Source organism: Tenrec ecaudatus, chromosome 6 (assembly GCF_050624435.1).
Source record: "Tenrec ecaudatus isolate mTenEca1 chromosome 6, mTenEca1.hap1, whole genome shotgun sequence".
NCBI classification, from domain to species: domain Eukaryota; kingdom Metazoa; phylum Chordata; class Mammalia; order Afrosoricida; family Tenrecidae; genus Tenrec; species Tenrec ecaudatus.
Window position 1 is genome coordinate 52,099,946 of NC_134535.1, and position 23,499 is coordinate 52,123,444.

At 39.0% G+C, this 23,499-nt stretch overlaps 1 protein-coding gene across 1 annotated transcript in view; it reads right to left on the bottom strand.

The window, feature by feature from the left end:
* Positions 1-23,499, bottom strand: part of NAV3 (neuron navigator 3) — a 924,907-nt gene that overhangs the window by 631,320 nt on the left and 270,088 nt on the right. Inside the window, exon 3 of the mRNA XM_075551244.1 lies at positions 4,980-5,383. Within this exon, the coding sequence (XP_075407359.1) occupies positions 4,980-5,051 (72 nt within the window). The 5' untranslated portion in view covers positions 5,052-5,383. The remainder of the gene's footprint in view (positions 1-4,979; positions 5,384-23,499) is intronic.

The following is a 23,499-nucleotide window of genomic DNA, read 5'->3' on the forward strand; positions in this document are numbered from 1 at the left end:
TCACAGTTAATTAGATATCCATAACATTTGTACCTATAGGGCTTTCACAATTCTAGGAGCTTCTGTCAAAATAATTCCACAAAGCAGTAATAGTGCTAGAAAGTGATATACTGACCTCGTTGGCATCGAAGTGTGAACCAGAGTCAAAAGGTTACTTTTCCAAAAGTAAGGCACATCAGTATGAGCATTTGAGAATGTTGAGATGTCATAAAACATTTCACATTCCAGAAACATTTCACATTCCAAGAGCAGGGTATGGGCCAAAACTAACTGAAGGCGATAAAAAGCACAGCGATCAAAAAGGCAACTGAATTCCGCCTAGACCTACACACATCCAAGTGAACTTGCAATTTTTGTCTTTTCTTCAACTTCTTTTTTGACCCATATCTCTAGTTATTCATTATCAGGCAGGATTTGTGATTGTGATACCATTTACTTTTCAATTATGTTTGTTGATGTTCAGATGTAATAAGGTAATGAGACATTACTCGAAAGGAGTCCAAAAAGCCCGATGCACTTGTGAACTGGTGAATTTTAATTGAGTGTACATATTCTTGAACAACAGAGGATTGTTTCTTCAGAACCAAAATATCTGGGGTTGGAGTGGGGGTACACGGAGCTTCCCTCTTTGTACTAAACCATAAGGGAACAAGCACACATTTGCCCTATAGGAACTGCTCTACACAGGATCTGTCCCCTCACACTCACCTACTCACCTCACTGTAACATGTACTGAACAAAAATTGCTCAGTATCCTGAGCTTCTCCTTATAAGTACAGAAAAATGAACATATTCACAAGCTCCTTAGCTCAATATCCTAATAATTTCTAGTCATAAGTATAGAATAAGCATAGAAATAAAACATTTTTAACAAGAAAAGCAAATCAATTATTTGTAGACCATATGAGATTCGTTGTTGAGTGCCTTCAGAAAGCCCAGTAGGATGCATCGTGCTCTGAATGTCTACCAGTATTAAAGATCGTGAAAAGCACACATTTTTTCAGTAACCTGATCCCTCTTCCCAACCCACATCTACAATTGCTTCATTTCTGCATCAAGTCATGAGTTATGATCAATTCCATTTATTTTACTAGCCAATTCATTGGGACGGACTGGAGATATTTGAAGTAATTGCATGAATGATTTTATGATCATTACTGGCAATTGTGAGGTGTCAGGGTCCTATCCAGAGAGGGTCTAGAGAGATTTGAAGATGCTACACCTCATTTTTATCCTTAATAACACACTCACAAAAGTAGCAATGAAACTAAGCATTCTTGCTAACATTCCACAAATCCAAATCTCAAGAAATCTCTGTTTCTGGTTTACTTCACTGATTTGGCAACACTCCCAGGAGAAACTCCCCTTTGGCCCATTAGAACATCGTTCACCTTTTTGAAACCTGTCATTGAAAATGTTCAATCCTGTCCCGCCTCTTCAACAAGCAGAATGTGAGGCTACAGTAAGAGTTAAATCCTCTGGCCATACACCACCAAGGCATTCTTTTTAATTTTCCCACAGAATAGGGCTCTCTATTGGGTTGTCTGAAGCCTACTACTATTAGTACATTCTTCATAAGCTGAATAGTTCTTTGTGCATTTGCCTAAGAAACTCAGACTTACTTAAAATTCCACACAAGAAAATTGCAGAATTGCTTTTAGAATTTCTTAAGCTTGTAACCCTTTTGTGTTTCAAGAAAATATCTCTTATTCAGGAAGTGGAATGACTGCACCTATCAAATGGATCTTGGCTAAAAGAAGGGAATACCAGAAACATTTTCCTTGTATTTTATTGACTATGCATAGGCACTCAACTGTATGTATCATAACAAACTCTGGATGGCCTTGAGAACAATCGGAATTCAGAACACTTCTGCTCTCATGTGCAACTTGTACATGAATTAAGAGGTCACTGTGTGAACACGCAGAACAAAGGAATATTGCATCCTTTCACATCAGTAAAGGTGTGCTCCATGGATGCATCATCTCACGGTATTTATTCAATGTGTATGCTGAGCTTATAATCAGAGACACTGGCTTATTGGAAAAAGAATTCAGCATCAAGGCTGGAGGACATTTTACATATGATTTACAGACGGCACAACCTTGCTTGCTGAAAGTGAGGAGGACTTGGAGCACTTGATGAAGATCAGGATTACAGCCTTCTGTATGGAACTCAACTCAGAGTAAAGAAGCCCAACACCCTCCCAGCTAGATGAAACGTTAGCACCACGATAAACGGAGAAAAGTTAGAAGTTGTCAAAAATTATATCTTGATTGGATCCATAAAAAATGCTCACGGAAGCAGAAGTCAAGAGATCAAACAATGCATTGCATGGGATAAATTTGTTGTGCAAGATCTCTCTATAGAGTATTGAAAGGCAAGGACTATGGTGCCCGTGACCCAAGGTATGGTGTTTTCAATTAGCTCATATGGATGTCAACTTTGGACATTGAATAAGGAAGACCAAGGAAGAACTGATGTATTATGGTAAGGATCTTTCAAGAACCACGAATGGCCATAGAGGAAACCATTCTGCCTTGGAAGAGAAAGTGGCCAGAGGGCTCCTGAGAGGCAAAGTTAAAGAGACTCTGCCTGACATACTCTGGACGTGTTGTCAGGAGAGGCAACAACCTGGAGAAGGAAATAATGTTTGGTGGAGCAGAGGGAAGTGAAAAACAGGAAGGCTCTGGATAAGACAGGTCAACACAGAGGCTACAACAATAGGTTCGAACATAAGAACTGTGAAGACGCCATGGTACCTAGCAGTGTATCTCTCTGCTGCACATACGGTCAATATGGGTAAGAACGGACGTAGTAACAGCTAACAACAAGAATCACCTGAAGAAGTGCGTTCCTTGCTGCTAGAGAATCCTACCCGCTAACCAAGAGTAAAAACTCACTGCCACAGAGCCGGAGGAGAGGCTGTAACTGCCAGAGGACTCTTTATTGGAGTAAAATGCCTCATCGCGTTCCTGAGGGAGGAATGACTAGTGGTTTTGAACTGCTGGCCTTGTGATTAGCAGCCCAGTACATAACTACTATGTCACCAGGACTCCTGAAAGATGAGCAGCGACAGTGACCACACTGATGGTTTGGGTGGGTGTATGTGCAGGAATATGGCAGCAGAGGTTGTGGAGAGATGGGGAGCTAATAAGTATGAATATCAAAAAGAAGGAAGTGTTGTAAAACTAGTTGTTATGTTTATGGTACAACTCATTTAATATAATTAAACTATTGAACTATATGATATATGAATTACATGCAAGTAAAACTTAAATAAAATGAAATTCTCGGGGCATGAATATCAGAAAATAAATAGTAAGAGACAAACACACAGCAACGGCCCCAAACCCATCATTGTCAAGTTGATCCCAACTCATAGCAACTCAACAGGACAGAGCTGGATTGACACATAGTTTCCACTGCTGTACAACTTTATGGAAGCTGACTTCCAAACTGCTCTCCTCCAGAGCGGCTGTTGCGTTTGTGCCACTGAGGATTCCTTCGATTAGTAGCTGAGCATGCAACCACTGGAGCAGGAGAGCTCCTAACCAAGATTACAACTGTATATTAGCATTACTAATTTATTACTCACCCCCATTGTCACTAAATCAACACAGAAGCTCCATTACCACCAGAGTTGATGACATTTTAAAAATGTGCACATAGAAAAATGATTCTATGGCTTTAAATTAAAATGCATCCCATCATCTCATCTAAAGTAACACCCTTAGGGCAAGCAGGAGGAAAAAACGAGGAGGTCTTTGTAACACCAACAACTTATGGCAACACGCTTCTTGTGTATTTATATTTATATCACATCAAAGTGAAAATTTATTTATTTCAATATCTTGGCTATTATGGTAGTTGGCATTTTGAGATTTTTCTTATACTTGCCATAAATAATCCCCCAATGTCTTTCTTGACTGATGGCAGGGGAGCATTATAACCCCTATTCAATTGGCATTGATCACACACCGAACAAAGATAATAGCCAGTTTGCACAGCCTCTTCCAACCATCTTCCCTTCAGAACCGTGAAAGAGCTAGCTGCACTGTGGGTGTCCAAAGTGACGAGCAAACAAATGTCCCAGATAGATGGCAAAGCAAACCGTAAGAGAGCCCCACAGGTCCGGGTCTAACTAAAAATCTCCTTTTCATTGTCTCATTATTCCTTGCTTTGTGCCTTAGCCACTGGGTCCCCACACACCTCTCTGCACTGACTCAGTCAATGAAAGCGCTGTGAAAGATCATGACTTTCCTTCTGAGGGGGCTTTCTCTCCCGGGTGCTATCGCGGACCCTTCTGACAAGTGATCTCTAGACGGTTCTCAACATAGCACAGCACTTTATCAGGGAAGAGTTTCTAAGAAGGTAGAAAAATGAAGTTTAAGTGCAATTCTCAGCATTTATAAAGCTCTCAAACCCTTTTATTAAATATTAGAACAGTCCTCTTTTGGTATTTTCCATTAGTTTCTTCCAAATATCACATGACAAGTGAAACCAACAAAGCTTATCATGATCCCACCCAGCTGTGTAAGTAATTAAGGTGTAAATTGTGCCCCAGATGAATGATACTGGCAGCCTATGTCTTCCAATGACAGCAAGGTAGTCTCTTCTTAAGACCCTGATTGGCCCTGTTACACCAGAGGCGCCTCATTTCTTAGCACCATCCTCTAGCTCAGAGAATTACTCAAAAGAAGCAGCCCAGCAGATTGCAAACATAAGCCAACAGTAAGACAAAACAGTCAAGTCACCAGCCAATCCACTGGATGGACAAATTCAGAGGACTACACAATAAAATCACCAACCCATACAGAAATTCAAACCCACAGCAACACCACAGCTATATGGCAGGATTTTTTTGCCCTCACAAAACAGTGTTATTGTATCTCATCACACCCATTCATCTTTAATATATTAAATTCTTCAAAACATAAGGAAAAGATACCAAACAAGAGGACATTTGTTTGCCTTACCTTCTTCTGGTCTTCTAGCTTGTGACTCACTGTATTCTTCCCATGTCTGTTCATTTCTGAAGATAAATCCATCACATTCGGTTCTTGCTCTTCAAAGTGGGATCTTTTCAAAAAAGCAGCAAACTAATCCAAGATGCAATCACTTGAAAAACACTTGCATGCCACATTTCTCATCAGACACCCTCTCCGGCCTTCATCCACTCCAAGGAATGAATAAAATATGCATTGAGTGAATGGGAAAAATAAATTTTGCAATATGCTCCTGAGACCTTCCAAATAAACATATCGTTCTTATATGCTGACGTCTCAAAAGAGAAATGTTTATCCAGGAATTTTATCTCCACTGCTATCTTTTTCTTTCTTCACAGTTTTCCATTTTAATAAAAATTACAGTTTCTGTATACCTAGGATTTAAAGAAAAGCACACAGTTAATTCCTCCTGTCATCCATTACAGGAAAATCAAAAGAATAAAGTTATCTGAAATTAGTTAGTAAAAAATTAAGAATGGATATTTTAGTTAAGAATAATAGAAAACAAAAGGCATTTTTTCACTTCAGTGGCATTTAAAGTATCAATTGTGCAGCTAAATTAAACAGAATATGAAGTACAGACATCTACAACATATTAAAGAAAGTTAAAAAGCAATGGAAATACAGTAAATATGTACATATGGTCAATTGTTCCACTCATTTGTTTCACAATCTATAGATTCACAGAACTTTAGGGCAGAGCTTAATATGACCAAACATTCTGCTAGATCCTTTGATGCTTTTCATAAATAATTTTATGTAAACTTTAAAGCTTATCTTTAATACGGCATAATCTGCCATCTTAAAATGAAAAAAGTGAAGTTTGTATAACACAAGGAATGAGTAATTGACAACAGAGAATTCAGATCTCCTTGACTCCCACACCCTTCTTTTTCCTAGACACACAATCCTCATAGTTTGTCCACAAACACACCACCGAGTCTGTCACGTGTCTGGATGAAAGACAATCATCTGGGGTTGATCTGAAATATACAGGTTCTACCCCAATCCTGCCATTTCAGAAACAGTAGTATTTGGAAACCTGTATTCTTCTAGTGACTTCCAATGTAGAAGAGCCATAACGCAGTTGGAACTTCCCCCTAATGCAAAGCATCCCAAGCTTCTCAGTCTACTGGAATCCCCAGGGAACCTTAAAAAATACTGGTGTCCCCTTCCCACCGTTAATAGATAATTTCCATAACATAAATCACCAACCACTACTGACTACATTGTACAAGAGAAAATTGTCTCCACAGACAACCTATTCCACGTTGGGCTACTGTTCGTTATTACTCAGTTCTTCCTAATTTGCAAGAAATCTTCCTAATCTGTATTACTTTATTTCTACCCATTGTTATTTATATACTTTGCAGACATGAATGTGCAATAAAAATCAAGCTCCAGTTTTATATGACATTTCATAAAGTATCACCTTAGCCAGTGAACCATCCCTCCCATATACCCTTTACACACTGCTCTCAAGTAGATTTTGACTCAGGGACTCTATATAAGGTATCTGAAAGTGTCAAGTTCTCTGAAAGTTGATCACTTATTGTTCTCCAGAGAGGGCTGAGGGGTTTGACTTGTCTACCTAGTAGATGGCAGCCCACCACTAACCCCCAGGGATATCAGCACCCCTAACTATTCACAGTACCTTCAACAATTCATAGACACCTGGTCATTTTCTTAAGAAACTTTGTTTTGTACATGGCCCATAAATGGTGCTATCTAGAACTGGGTAAAAGGATTACAACTTAATTTTAACTCCAGGTTTCAAAAACATGTCAGATCAAGAATAAAAATAGATGACAAAGCAATTCAACATTACCACCACCCCCCCATCAGTACTGAAATATTAATTATTCACTGAAGGCTATTTGTTCCCATAAAGATTTAAAAACCTTAGAAACCTACTCTTGGGTATCTATAAGTTAGAATCATCTTAATGGCAGTGGGTTCAGCATTTTGCGGGTGGAGATGGGGACATAATAGAATTCGTGGTATTAAAAGGTCAGCTTAGATGCAATGTGGAAAACAGATAGGAAGGTGTAAAACTTATGCCAGATATATCTGTTATGTGTACCTAGATCAATCCAGGAAAAATAACATAGAATCCTATAATGCAGGAGCTGCAGAATAATGAGACTGTATAACAGAGTATTTAAAATATGCAGTTGATGAAATTTATGATTGATTAAATGTGATCATGAGTGTGTGATTCAAAGATGCATGAGGGTATAGACAACATTATTATATATATTATACTATACATAATATAATACGTAGTATATATAATATAGCAAATCATATACCACTCAAAGAGATGAAGATAAAAGGCTCCATAAAACAAAATTATAGATATAATATAAAAATTATAAGCCAATCTTATCGATGCACACATATGCAAAAATCCTAAATAAATGTAAACAAATTGAGTCCAGTATTTAGACAAAGGATCATATATCAAGTCCAAGTTGACTTTATGCCAAGAAAAAAGATTGTTTTAACATGCAGAATTAATTAGTACAACTCACTATACACCTTATCCCAAGAAAAATAGATAGCTTTGACCTGAAGAATTAACTAGTATAACTCTTTCACCAAGGAGAAAAAGTTCATCAATATGGCACATAACTATGTTTGATGGATTAAAGCTTGGCCCTAAAATAAACACAGGCAAAAAAACAAAAGCACACTTGGAGAAGGCAAGATAGAAGCAGGTTTTCAAAATCTTCCTTAATCTTATAAAGCATCTACAGAGAACATTAAACTTATAGTCAAAGTTAAAGCTTTCCATTTGAAGATGGAGTTGAATCAGAATGTATGGATTCTTGAATATAAAACTAAGATCTGCACTGATAAAACTTGAAACTACTTCCCAATGAAAAAAACTTTTAAAGAAGAAAACCTTTCCCTTTGAGATCAAGAATAACGCATAAATATCTGCCGGCATGCCTTGTACTCGGTGCTGCAATTAATGACCTGCCACACAGGGAGACAAGATAGAAAAGAATGGGAGGCAGATAAATAGGCAGACAAGAAGAAATAAAACTGGTTTATTTGTATGTTATGATGATGCATATAGAAAATACTAAAGAACTGAACAATACTTTGCTAAAATTAACAGGTTCCTTTGCAAGCAATATGTAGATCATTTGTAGTTCTCTAAAATAACAAACATTAAAAACGTAAATTTTTAAAATGTGTCATTTACATTATCTTTGAAATTTTCTTTTTATTTTTACAATTGGCTGTTTTTTTTTGTTTTTAATTATTTTTTATTTTTTAACAAATTATTGGGGCTGATACAATTCTTTTCACAGTTCATACATATACATACATCAATTGTATAAAGCACATCTGTACAGTCTTTGCCCTAATCATTTTTTTCTCCTCTTTTCTTCATTTACATTTTATTAGGGACTCCAACAACTCTTACCACAATCCATACATATACATACATCAATTGTATAAAGCACACCCATACATTCCCTGTCCCAATCATTCTCAAGGCATTTGCTCTTCACTTAAGCCCCTTAAAATTAAATCTCCCATAAGAAAGTAAAATTTTGCTAAAGCAGTAAAATAAAGGGACCGATAGTTCTGGGGGGACACTAGAGGGGAGGCCTGGGGGAGCCAACCAACCCAAGCACAAGGGAACAATATGTGATCTAAAATCAATGGTGAGGAGGGTAGAGGATGCCTAGCAGGGCTTGATCAAGTGCAATGTAGTGAAGGGGAATTACTTAAACCCGATTGAAGGTCCAACATGACAGTGGGACAAAGGAAATTAAAAGAGAATAGAGGGAAGAACTAGGAGGCAAAAGGCATTTTAGAGGTCTAAATATAGGCATGTACATATGCAAACATTTTATACAATGATAGGGAAATAGATCTATGTACAAATATTTATATGTGAAGTATTGAGGTAGTAGACAGACATCAGGCCTCTACTCAAGTGCTCCCTCAACACAAGAACACTTTGTTCTAATAACCTGGCATTCCGTGATGCTCACCTTCCAGACGTGATTGCTGAAGATAAAATGGGTGCATAAGGAAATGTGGTGAAGAAAGCTGATGTTGCCCAGCTATCAAACGATATAGTGTTTAACCAATCACTATGTCTAAACTCCTTTTGGAAAAAGTGAGATGACTCTACAATATACATAAAAACTCCAAGAAATTCCAAACACTCAAAAGGAACCGTAGGAATAATTTACTTTATGTTGTTAAAACAAACTATAAAACAATAGGAAATAAAATGTATAAGGAAGCTTTAAATCAGAATTCACTTGATGGCACTGGGTTTTTACATTTTGAGTGTTGTTGTTTTGTTTTTTTTGTTTGTTTACTATGGGCGCTTATAGCTCTTATCACAATCCATACATACATACATATATCCATTGTGTCAAACACATCTGAACATATGTTGTCATCATTTTTTTCTAAACATTTTTTCTGCTTGAGCCCTTGGTATTAGCTCCTCATTGCCCCCCACTTCCCCATGTCCCCTTGATAATTTATATTCTTTTTTTTTCATGTAATACACTGACTGCTATCTCCCTTCACCCACTTTTCTGCTGTCCGTCCCCCTGGGAGGGGGACCATACATTAATTATTGCGATTGGTTCCCCCTTACCACCCTCTTCCCTTGCTCTCCTAGTATCACTGCCCCCCTTATTGGTCCTGAGGCGTTCATCTGTCCTGGATTCCCTGTGCTGCAAGCTCTTATCTGTACCAGTGTACATGCTCTGGTCTAGCCAGATTTGTCAGATAGAAGTGGGGTCATGATAGGTGGGGGGGGGGGCAGAAGCATTAAGAACTAGAGGTGTGTTTCATTAGTGCTATACTGCACCCTGAGTGGCTCATCTGTTCCTATGGCCCTTCTGACAGGGGTGTCTAATGGACTACTGATGGGCTTTGTGTCTCCACTCTGCTCTTCCCCTCATTCCCATTAATATGGATTTTTGTTTGGTTTGGGGTCTTTGATGCCTGAAGTGAATGTCAAAGGGTTGAACAACGTGTTCTTGCATTGAGGGAGTACTTGAGTGGACGCCCCATGACCATCTGCTGCAGTCATACCTTATAAATAAATATATGCACACAGATCTATTCCCCTATCATTATATATAACTCTATTTACATATATACATGTCTATATTTAGACCTCTATATATGTCCTTTCCCTCCCAGTTCTTTTTTCTATTTCCTTTTACTTTCCTCCTGTCCCACTATCATGTTTGGTCTTCATTCGGGTTTTGGTAATTCCTCTCAGCTACATTGCCCTTGATCAAGCGCGCGCGCGCGCGCACACACACACACACACACACACACTGCACTCCCCCCAAGCATTCTATGCCCTCCTTGCCATCAATTTTAGATCACTTACTCTTTCCTTGTCTCTGCGTTTGTTGGCATCCCCCTTCTCCTCCCCCACTTACCTCTTTAGCGTGTTGTCCCCTATCCCACCCCCACGGAACTCTCAGGAACCCTCAGTCCCACTGTTCTCTCCTCCAGATTGTTCATTGTGTGTTTAATGGCCACATGTTAAGTGTGAAACCAACTGGTTGTTTTATTGGTGCAAATAATGTACTTCACAGAATCTGACACCCAGAAACACATCCTCATACATGCCACTTGATTTATGAAAGGTCTAATTGCAAAACTATGCAGAAACAAAAATTTACTTTCCCTGTTATTCAACTTCCATATAAGGTGGATTATACATCTTCATTTGCTTCTTTCTTTGAAGATCCTATCTTTTATATTGTTCTGTGATACTGCGAGTCTCGGTTCTTTCTGTTATTGATGTACTGAATTTATTTTCCTGTGTGGGGAGAGGCACCTAAGCTCATGTGTCCTCATTCATGTAAATGACCAAAACAGAGCTCCGTTCAACACTGAGGTTTTAATTATCCTGAAGTCTACATCCGAAGTCAGGCTGTCTGGACTCTTCGTGTTTGCAAAGGAAGACTACAAAGACATTCACTTTATGTCACATATTTTTTCCCAGGCCCTTTGACCTCTATTCAAGCCCAGAGAGTAAAAATCCCTCTGGCTGAATTGTTGACACAGCAACAAATCACAGATCTGGACACCACTGAAAAATGATGGGAAATTTCTTTAACAATCTCAACTATTAAAAAAGAATTTTAACTATTAAGCAGAGATCGTTTGGTCATTTTTTCACTTTAAACTCTGACCTTCATTTGTCAAACCATCTCTGTGTGATTAAGTGAATTAATGTCTTCAATTAAAGGAAAGGAACAAACTCCCAATGGAAGGATGAAGAAGTGGCTCGGGATGAAAAGGGCTTGAGGCTGGAAGTTCCACTTCCTCTCCCAACAGCGCATCCCAGACAAGTCACAGCGGTGTGAGATATAAAGAGGGTTCTACAGAGCAGCGCTATCAGGAGGGTGGAGGGAGGGTGAGGTAGAAAGGAGGTACCGATTACCAGGATCTACATAGAACCTCCTCCCTGGGGGATGGACAACAGAGATGTGGGCAGTGTAAAATAATAATAATTTATAAATTATTAAGGGTTCATGAGGGAGAGAGGACTGGGGAGGGAGGGAAAAATGAGGAGCTTACACCAAGGGCTCAAGTAGAAATCAGTTTTGAGAATGATGATGGCAAAAAATGTACAAATGTACTTGACACATGGATGTATGAATGGATTGTGATAAGAGCTGGACGAGACCCCAATAAAATGATTTATTAAATAAATTAAATTAAAAATTAAAAAAGAATGTATGCCTAGTGCTACTATTGAGTGAAAATCTAAAACATGCAAATTAATGCTAAATATTAGTATATATTCTGAAAAATATTGAACTATAAAATATGTATGAAATGATAACTGCCTCAAAAGTGAGAAAAATACAAAGATAACGGCTATCACTATTTCAATTAAAACACGACACTGCATATGCACAATACCACAGCCGCATAAAGATAGCAATAAAAATGTAGAGAGGAAAAGTAAATATTATTTGAATATAACTTTGTTATCTATATAAAAATTATGAAACTACTTAGAATAGTCAAGGCTCCAGCAAAATAAATCTTTATGCAAAATAACAGTAAAAAGAAAAACAGCAAAGCAGGATGGGAGGAAGAAAGGAGATATAACTTCAAAATAGACTCCATTAGTAAAAGAAACAGAATGAAATGCCTTTGGGGTAAAATTTTACAACCAGAATGCTCCTTAGAAGCAAGGATGGTGAAACTTTGGTTCCCTTATTTTAGATATGTGATCAAGAAAGAATGTTAAAAATGGGCATCATGCTTGGTAAAGCAAAAGGTCAGTAAAAATGCACAAAGTCCTCAATAAGATGGATTAACACAACAGAGAAAACAATGATCTTAAACGCAGAGTCAAGAAGATGGCACATGGCACAGGAAAGGGCAACAGCTCTGGCTCTCCGGAAGGTAGCTCTGCACTGCAGTCACCTGATGGCACCCAACAATAACACCAAAGACACCAACCACAAGCTGGCTACAAAGCAATGAAAACCACTGAAGGCAAGCCAGCCAGTGCAAAATAGACAAATGTAAACAGGAAATTAATGTGAAAATATGGACCAAAATGCATATGAAAAGCAGTAATTGAAGGAATAAGAGTTTTTCTAAATGGCACTGTTTCTCACCCAAGAGCTGTTAGAAGAATTATAAAACGTTATCAAACTAAGTGTTGACAAGGATATAAAAATACAAGAACTTTTGCAAACTGCTGATGAGAGTGTAGCAGGGGCAAGAACTATAGTGAGTAATTCAACAAAATCTGTAAAGTTCAATGTCCACTGACCCTTCATATCCTAGGAGGAAACCACACACTATGCAAAGCTTGAATATAAATATTGTACATATTCAAAGCACTGGTCATCAGAACGTAAATAAATATAGTATGCTATATATTTGTACAATGGTATGTTTTTATCATTTTAAATGTATGAAATAGAATCTCACATCAACATGGACCAATCCTAGAAACACACCGATTCAGCAAATAACAAGTTGCGCACAGATGTACAGAGTATGATATCAATTATCCAACATTTAAAAACTTGTAAAATAATATAAACAGCATGTATACAAATATAATGAAAATATTACATGATAAATATGTATTACATGATAAATCATCAGTCATGAAAATGATTGTTTCTATAGCGAGGCATTAAAAGGGAAGAGTGCAAAAAGAAATATATAGTTATGTAATATTTTATCGCTTTTCAAAAATTTTGAAGCAAAATGTTTAATGTGCCAAACTAGATGCTTACTGAATACTCAACAGTTAGTCATTATTCATTATATTTTTCTTAAAAATCAAAATTGTTCTCCTTAAAAGTAAATAAAAGCCTAAAATTGTAAAATAAGAAAATATAAATTACTTTTAATTGGATAATCAATAGTGAAACCAACTACCAAAAAGCTCACAATAGGAGGTCCCAGATAGAATGGGAGGGGAGGGGTAGAATGTGGAATAAAAGGCAAAGTAATCAAGAAAAGTGATCGAACTTACTGGTCTGGCAGAGACTGGTGGAACCCCCAAGATTTAGGCATCCTTCAAGTCCGAAACTGAATTCATTCCCCCAAGACTCAACTGTCAGCCAAAAAACAGACAATTGTAGAATGTGGAAAATAATATATGGAAGGCATGCACTCCTTGACACTATCAATCACACGAGACCAAAAAGGCAGCATGGCACAGGAAGACAGCTCAAAAGGCAGGAAGAAATTGGACCGTGGCAAACAGAATCAGAAGGAGGACATGGGAAGTATACTGCTTCCTTGTAGGGACTTCGATCCATGATACAAAACAAAATGTGTATGAATTCTTGAGTGGAAAATCAATTTAATCCATAAACTTTCAATCAACTCAATAAACAAGTAACCAAGTATTGAAAAAGGCAAGTAGTTTCCTTCATGGGCAGACCCTCCTTTGAGGTGCCAGCCATCAGGGAGTATCTTATTGGTTGTTCCATTAATTGGGGAGCTCTCTTGTAATTTACTGAGCAAAGGGTAATGGTAAACACCCTGAAGTGCATGGTATACTTAACAAAGAAGACAAAGTGTCAATAGGTTGTCCACTTGCAGACCCAGACTCCCTGCCAAGCTGATTTGCAATAACACTGACTATAATATTAGCTGAGGGGAGGGTATTGTTTATATCTCCACAGGGAAAGTGGGACCAGACTTCAACCCAGTGTCGCAAGGTGTGAATGCAATACCCCGGCGTGGAGTAGGGGACCAGTGGAAAGGTCTGGGAGGTTGGCCCCAGCACCGAAAATGAAGTGGATTCCTGCCCCTCCCCCAAAAAGAATTTGTTCCAAAGGACTACATTGACTCTGCAGCTCCGGGAGATAGACATATCTGATCAGAGCACACGGGAGCAGATGAAAGGGCAGGAGGAGAGAGTGGAACACAGCCTGGCCCACCAGGCCAGGAGGATGATGTTCCTGAGTAGAGCAGCCAGTCCACAGAGAGAACAACATGGCTGGCCCCACTATGAGACATGATGCCCCTCAGTGACTAAGGGCGATACAGGGGACAGCACGGGAGACACAGTGTGGGAATTGCACCTGACCTGATCCCACCACACCGAGGCAAAGCACTGGGGGAGTGCAGTGGAACACCAAGGGAATGGAGTGGCAAGGTCCCCAGGGAATGCTGAAAGTGGACTTTGGGGCCAGGGTGTGGTCCCCCAACAGACTGGACTGGAAAATGCTCCTAAGGGCCAGCAAATGATCCCTGAACTAACTACAAGCTTTTCTTTTGTGAAGTGTTTTGTTTTGCTCTTTGTCAGTGGTTTGTTTTTGTTGTTTTGTTGTCTGGTTGTATACTGTTGCTTTGTTTTCCTGTCTTGTTTTCGTGCATGTTAGTGTCTCCACAGGTCTGTCTGAATAGGACAGGCTGGATGAACTATCTGGAGGAAAAACAATGGGACAGACAGTTCCTGGGGGACTTGGGGTGGGGGAGGGGGAGGAGGGTGAGGAAGTGGTGTTAACAAACACAGGGACAAGGGAAAAACATGGGACCCAAAATGGTAGTGAGGGGGGAGTTGCAGGCCTGGTGGGGAATGATCAAGGGTAAGGTTGCATAGAGAAGAGGTATAGCTGTAGCCCAGGTGGGGACGGAGCATGGTAGTGGGGCAGGAGGAAAGTCAAGGGAGATGGAGGAAGGAGCTGGGAGTCAAGGGGCATTTATGGAGATCTAGACAAAGACATATACATGCAAACATATATATGAGGATGGGGAAATAGATCTACGTGTCTACATTCATAGGTTTAGTATTAAGGTGGCGGAAGGACCTTGGGCCTCTACTCAAGCACTCCCTCAATGCATGAATACTTTCTTTTATTAAATTGGCACTCTATGATGCTCACTCTCCCGACACAACTGCTGAAGCCAAAGTGGGTGAACAAGTAAATGTGGTGAAGAAAGCTGATGGTGCCCGGCTATCAAAAGAGATAGTGACTGGGGTCTTAAAGGCTTGAAGATAAACAAGCAGCCATCTAGCTCAGAAGCAACAAAGCCCACATGGAAGAACATATCAGCCTGTGTGATCGAGTAGTCCAGAAGGGATCAGTTATCAGGCATCAAAGAATAAAAAATCATATCATTGGCTGCACACCTCCATGATAGGATCGCTGAAGACAAATGGGTGCATAAGCAAATGTGGCGAAGAAAGCTGATGGTGCCCGGCTATCAAAAGAGATAGTTTCTGGGGTCTTAAAGGCTTGAAGGTGAACAAGTGGCCATCTAGCTCAGAAGCAAAAAAGCCCACATGGAAGAAGCATACCAGCCAGTGCGATCACAAGGTGCCAAAGGGACCAGGTATAAGGCATCATGCAAAAAAAAAAGATATATATATATATGTATATATATATATATATGTGTGTGTGTGTTGTGTGTATATATATACCATATTGAATGAAGGGGGAAGAGCAGAGTGGAGACCCAATGATCAAGTGTCGGCCACTGGAGATCCCTTCATAGAGGGGTTTAGGAGAGGAGATGGGTCAGTCAGGGTGCGAGGTAGTACCGATGAACACAGCTTTCTCCCAGATCCTGGATGCTTCCTCCCCCCAACTACCATGATCTGAATTCTACCTTGCAGGACTGGATAGGACAGAGGTTGTACACTGGTGCAGATGGGGGCTGGAGGCACATGGAATCCAGGGTGGATGATACCTTCAGGACCAAGGGTGCGAGGGGCGATGCTGGGAGAGGGGAGGGTGAGTGGGTTGGAAATGGGGAACTGATTACAAGGATCCACATGTGACCTCCTCCCTGGGAGAGGGACGGCAGAGAAGTGGGGAAGGGAGACTCCGGATAGGGCAAGATATGACAAAATAACAATGTATAAATTACCAAGGGCACATGAGGGAGGGGGGAGCAGGGAGGGGGGGGGGAACAAGACCTGATGCAAAGGGCTTAAGTGGAGAGCAAATGCTTTGAGAATGATTGGGGCAGGGAATGTGCGGATGTGCTTCATACAATTGATGTATGTATATGTATGGATTGTAAGAAGAGTTGTATGAGCCCCTAATAAAATGTTAAAAAAATATATATTAGCTGAAGACCTTCACCTCTTCCTTAAAATCATTTCACTAATAACATCCCCCGCACCCCCCTGCCCCTGTCCTCTGTATCAGATATCATTCTAAAGCAAGGTGGGAAAAAATGAATAAAGCTCAACCCCACCACCATCCTACAACCTGAGTTCCCTTAATCTCCTCACCTCAGGAGAACTGCTCCATCAGCTAATGCCAGTGAACTGTCCCGCTCCACCTGACTCTGGGGCCCACAATTAAAGAGCACCTTTGTCATGGGCTTTTCATAAATGCACATATACACAAATGTTCCTGCTTTGTGGTTTCATGGAGAGTTTTGTGATTTGAAAACTAGAAAACCAACATGAATGAACATAAATTTGTGTGTAGGGGAGGGGGTTTCATTAAACAGCAATGAAATCATTTGAGACAAAACAAGCTTTTCTCTTATAAAACAAGTAATTCAGATGGCGGGCAGTTGTATCAAAAATATGGCCCTGTATTGTGCTTCTAAGATGCCATCTTTCCCACTTGCAATACAAAGGAGCAATGAAAACAGCAGGGAGAGCACTGTGTTCTTTTCAGCATGGATGTCCGGCTTCGTTTCTGCAGACTGGAAAGGGGAGGCTATTTGCCTTTATCAGATACATTGGCCCTGCAGTCCACATCTAAAAGAACATGAACTGCTTTTCAGCAGGAAGTTTGGACTTGATTAGTTCAAGATAAAGGGAGGCAAGTAAGGTTGACTATCATTCTGAGCCCATAATTGTATGTGTAATGGAGATAGAACAGTATAAAACATTCATATTCTTAGGTACTAATGATAGAGAGAAAAGCTTGCTGCTTTCAGCTGAATTTGTTTATTGTCTGAAAAATCAATGTAGTAATTCAAGGCCAAGGGACAGGAAATTACAGTTTCCTGGATGACATCAATTCCATCTTCAGTAATAATTCTAAAATGGAGTTTCTGAGCCCTGCAGAGAGGGAAAAGTGTGCACACACACACACACACACACACACACACACACACACTATTTCCAATAACTCAGGTCAGAACCCAGATGCTATGGCACACATGTGGATAAAATTATGATGCAGGCATACAAGCATGCAGAGCCTGATTATGTAATTTTAATCAAACCTTTTATTTGATCAGTTCCTTCATTTGGTCTGTACAGGACCTGCTTGTTTGGACACGATTGGCTCTCATAAGCAAGATCTGAAACACATGGCTGTGTCTTGCTGCCACAACACATAGAAAGTCGTTTCTTTCAGGACAATCCTAAAACTAACTAAGCTGAAAATTAGTGACCTGAGAAAAGTTCTGTTTAAATCAAACTGCCTTGGAAGGAATATTATCTGTACAGGGGCTGGGGGAGTGGCCATATTCTCTCCACATGCTCACTTCCCCATCATATGGATCGCTAGTGCAAACTCTCCTGAAAACAGACTATGAAATGCCATGAATATCTATTGTCTACCAACTGCAAGACCTTAGTTGTGCAAAAAGCCTCAAAACAAAAGGCTGTCCTTTTTGGTTGCTCTGGTGGCAATAGCAGATCCTTGGACTAGGCAGGTGATAAAATGCAGGCAGAAAGCACATGCCACCTGCAGATCCTGAAATTGCAAACGAAGAGTGGGTTCCTGCTCTTCCTGCGCACGGGGTGAACTGAAAGACAGGGATGGTGAAACAGCTTGAACCCCAAGAACAACCTAGAATCTGAAAGTGGAGATCTAAGGAACCTTTGTTCCTGGGAAAGTATCTTCCAATTACCTCATTAGAATATTACCTCTTTAAACTCTTATGAAAGAAAAAAATTAATATAGCTAGCTCATAGTCTTTCTTTCTCTCTCTTGCTCCCCCTCTTCCCCATTACCCTCTATCTTAAATAATGAAGAAATCATGGCCCCATGAAGAACATAATAGACGGTTTTCAGTAATAACCTTTCCCCTGCCCCACAGATTCGGCTTTTCCATGAGATTTGTTTTGCCCAACATAGCATGAGTAGATTGATACAAGCAGACCTATTAAATTGGCTGGCCTCTTGCTATCAGATGATCCTCCATTCGAAGAACACACCTTGGATAGCCATTAGTCCATGAAGAAAAAAAAATGACCAATCCAACCCCTATCATGATGCCACGTTCCCACATTTCCAGCTGAGGCTATAACTAATCCATAACAAATAATGAATGTTCACTGTTGTCACCTATTGAACTTTGAGAGGGAGGAGAGATTAGAAAGTTAAAGAAATGCTATAGATAATATATCTTAGATAATAAGATATGATAATAAGTATTATTAAATAACGTGTTGTTCTTGTTAGGTTCTGCTTAATCGGTTCCAACCCAGAGTCAATCGATGTTCCACAGAATGAAACACTGTGCCATCCTCACACCAGTTCTGATGCTCAAGGTCATTGATGCAGCCCCTGCATCAATCCATGTTATCCAGGGTCTTCCTCTTTTCCCTGCCCCTCTTCTCTGCCAAGCATGATGCCCTTCTACAGGGACTGGTCTCTCCTGACATGTCCCAGGTATGTAAGATCAAGTTTCATCATTCGACTGTGCTTCTTTCAGGAGAGATTTGTTTTTGGTTTTGGTAGTCCATGGTACTTTCCAAGTTCTTCTACAGCACCAAAAGTCAAATGTATGAATTCATACTCAACCTTCCTTATTTGGTGTCCAATTCCAAATGCATATTAGAAAAATAATTTAGACTTCACAAAATCATAATAGAAAAATTTTGCTCATAATTTCAATGTAATATTTGAACTTCAAAATAAAATAGTGAGACACACAATATCTAAAAATCCTTTGAAAATGTTAATATTCAGAGATTTTTATATATTATGAAATGTCTCTCATTTTATTTTCCAGGATTCTTCTCTATCCTTATCAGTGCATTATGACATACAAATATTTTGAGAGGAAGCAGGTCTAGCCCTTAGGATTTGTTACCATTGTACAGTTCAGTGGTCTTTCTGTGATATCCAGGCTCTGTGAACACTAACTAAATAAAGCTAAGAAGGCACTGGTCTATGCTGAATATCAAGAGCATAGAATCCTAAATCTGGTCAGGATCTAAAATTGTGGAAATTTCTACTAGAGTTGTTTATGATATATTTTGAAGAAAGAAAGCAAATAGCACTCAGTGGAGAGTTCTTCCTTTACACAATACTATTTGTGAAGGATAGGGAAAGAAAAGGCCCTCTGAGAAAAAGGGAGGAGAATTTTGTATACAAGTCCTGATTTGCACATTTTTCTGGATATGACAAAGTATTACCATATTTCACTATTCACGGCTGTGGAAGAGACTGTGTTCTATGTTCCCCACACCATTTTATCTTGCTGTGCATACAGAAGGATAGAATTTCTTCGTCATTGAATTTTATTGCATTTCTTAGTCCTTCCCATTAGCAAAGTGAGGTGTCATCTTTAGGAAGAGAAAGCTACACACTCGGGTTCCTGACAGCCTCTGTCATCCACAAAACTGAAAGGGAAGCTGCCGAAATCCCCGAGCTACTATCAAATGAGAGTCACCAAACAGAGCTAAGTGACCCCCACCAGACTGTCTTACAGTCTGAGAAAGAAGTGAAAACAGATGCCTGTGCTAGGAGGGTCTTTGGACTGTCTAACCTCCTGATCTTTACCACAGCTATCCTGACCAACACCACGGGAATACGCGGTGCCATTCCCCATAGCACTGCCTGTAATTTCCATGGGTTCCTGCTGGAATGTCACCATAACACATTAAAAACCAATTCATCTTGTTTCCTATGTGATCGGTGAAATTGGGCTGAACTGATAAAGTGTGAATATGTCAGAAGCGCCTTGAAGAGCTCTCACATTCATCAGCACATCAATATGCTGCTGTACAGAGGAGCTCGGAGAAAATTATGGTAGGTTGTTTTATAAAACGGATCAATTTATAGATGGACTAGGCAATTTAAACTAAATCACAGTCTCAGTACAGGAACACATATAAAATTAAGTTTTCAATATGATAATAATCTTATGTCTCAAATTTTAAAAAACGTAAAACAAAGATATGCTGTGCTGTGTAAAAAGGGGAGATGCCGGGGAGTGTAAGATAAGATATAATAATTATTTATAAACTATCAAGGGACCAGGGGTGGGATCAGGGAGGGAGGGGGAGGGGGTAAAAAAGGAATCCGAGCTAATTCCAGGAACCCAAGTGGAAGGTGAATTATGAGAATGACAAGTGCAATGAATGTATAAGGGTGCTTTGCTCAATTGATGTATGTACAGATTGTGATAAGAGCCTTATGAGCCCCAATAAAAAAGATTTTAAAAAAGGAGTTTCAAAACAGTTGATGGGAATATCCTATTATGTTTTCATTCCATTTAGCCATGTACTTCCTGCAGCGCCCTCATACACACACTCATGTTGACTTCAATTTAGGCATCATTAGAAAATGTAGTCAACTAGGTTATATTCACATTCACTCACATTTACCCTATGTATTATGAAGTCTTAAATTCTTCAACGGTAAGTTTCTTAGTTTACAATTTAATAAAAAATGAGTTAGATAAAGAACTGGAACAAAATGAAGAATGCATTCTCAAACCAAATAAATGTAAAGCTAAACATATGTAAAAGGAATAATAATCCTGCTTGTCTTTCTGAAATTCTGTATCTCAGAGGCAAAATAGCAGAAAAGACTGCATCACAATTATAACCTAAAACATTTAAAAAATACTTGAATCACCATTAATATATTCTCATTAATCCAAAATTTGTAGTTTAAAAATTGGCTTTTTATCAAAATTAATTTTAATTTAAAATAAAAAAAATCTTTCAGAGCAAGTCCAGAGTGTAATCAAATTTCATTATAAACTAGCTGTTTCAAAATACTTCAGTTACCAACAAGAGTATTTATCATGCTGTTAAGTGCCATGGAGTTAGCTGTGCCTCACTGATCTGATATGCAACAAAAGAATGACCAGACTTGAGCTTTCCTCACTTACACTCCTGTGCGTGAGTCCATTATTTCCATCACTATGTCAACTCACTCCTTTGAAGGCCCATCTCTTTTCTTAAACACTCTACTTTAGCAAGCATGATGTCCATCTTTAGGGACCTGTCTTTTCTTAATGACATAAGGTCATAAAAAGAAATCTAGTTTAATTCATCCAAGATAGAGTTTTCATTCTGCTGGAGGTCCATAGTATACTTAATATTATTTGATCATACAATGATGTGTTAATTATAAATGGTCTTCATTTATTCATAAAGGCACATTAGGTATTCCTTCATTAAATGAATATGCATGGAAGGCCTAATCTATGAGAAGCTATTAGGAACAAATTCACAGATTATTAGGAACAATAAAATGACATTTCCTTAAACATATTCTAGCACAGAGACTTTTGAAAATGGCAAGATAATTCTGATCCCAATTATCTAGATGAGTATAAGTTCATAGTGTATTTCGCAGCACAGTTTTGTAAGTGAAAGGTCCAAGAAAGTATTCTTGGTGAATGGTTTCTCTTCAGCCTAGTCACAGAAAATGAAGAGGGAATATAACCATGTTCATAAGATGAAAATCCCATCCAAGTAAAGGAAACAGAGTTAAGAAAATATGAGGCAAAGGTCATTTGTAGAGGTATAAATACAGGCAGGTACATATGCAAACATATTTATATATAATGATAGGTACATAGGTCAATGTACATAGATGCTAAATAATAAGATAGCAGACAGATGTTGGGCCTCCATTCAAGTACTCCCTCAACAAAAGAACATGTTGTTCTCAAAACTTGGCATTCTGCGATGCTCACATTTCCGACATGATCACTGAAGATAAAATGGAAACTGGAGCAAATGTGGTGAAGAAAGCTGATGATACCCAGTTAACAAAAGATATGGCATCTGGGGTCATAAAGGCTTGAAGATAAAATAGTGGCGACCTAGCAGAGAAGCAACAAAGCCCACATGAAGAAACACACCAGCCTGTGTGATCATGAGTTATCAATGGGATCAGGCCTCAGGCATCAGAAGACCCAAAACAATCATATTAATGAGAAACAGGGGGTGGGGGGATGCAGAGAGGCGACCCAAAGCCCATCTGTAGACATTAGGGCATCCCATCATAGAAGGGTCACAAGGAAGGGACAAGCCAGTCAGGATGCAGTAAAGCACTGATGAAAGATACAGTATTCCCTGAGTTCAGTGGTTCTCAACCTTCCTAATGCCATGACTCATTTAATACAGTTCCTCATGTGGTGACCCCCAACCATAAAGTTGTTTTGTTGCTATTTCATAACTGTGATTTTGCTACTGTTATGAATTATAATGTAAATATTTGATATGCAAGGTGTATTTTCATTATTACAAACTGAACATAATTAAAGCATAGTGATGAATCACAACAGTATGAAATAATATATTGTGAAATATTTATTTCTAATTAGAAATAAATGAAATTTTGTCTTGAAGCATGGTGTAGAGTAGGTAACCGTCTTAATATAACAACAGTAAACTACATTGCTGCAGTTTACGACAGTCTGCATAAAAAGCCAACATCAGTGAGAAGGTTGAGATAGTTTCTTTCTCACCAGATCAGAAATTCTCGGGGCAGTCTTTGCAAGAGCACAACAAAGATCATCTTCCACAAAAAGTCTACTTCTGTATTTAGACTTGATGACCAACAAACTGGAAGACCTTGTTTCACAAAGATATGTTGTTGGAAATGGAAGAAAAAGGCACAACACAGTCTCAGATAGAACGGGATATGATTGCAAACACTTGATCCAGAATATTGTAACTGGCAATGTAGAAAAATCAGTTCTCTCTGCATTGGTGTTAGTAAGTTCAATGAACTCCTCTTGTGCTGTCTTAGGGACATCTTCAACTTTGCTTGTGAATGGGCTTCTGGCAAGTGCAAAAGGGGTATCAGGTAGATTT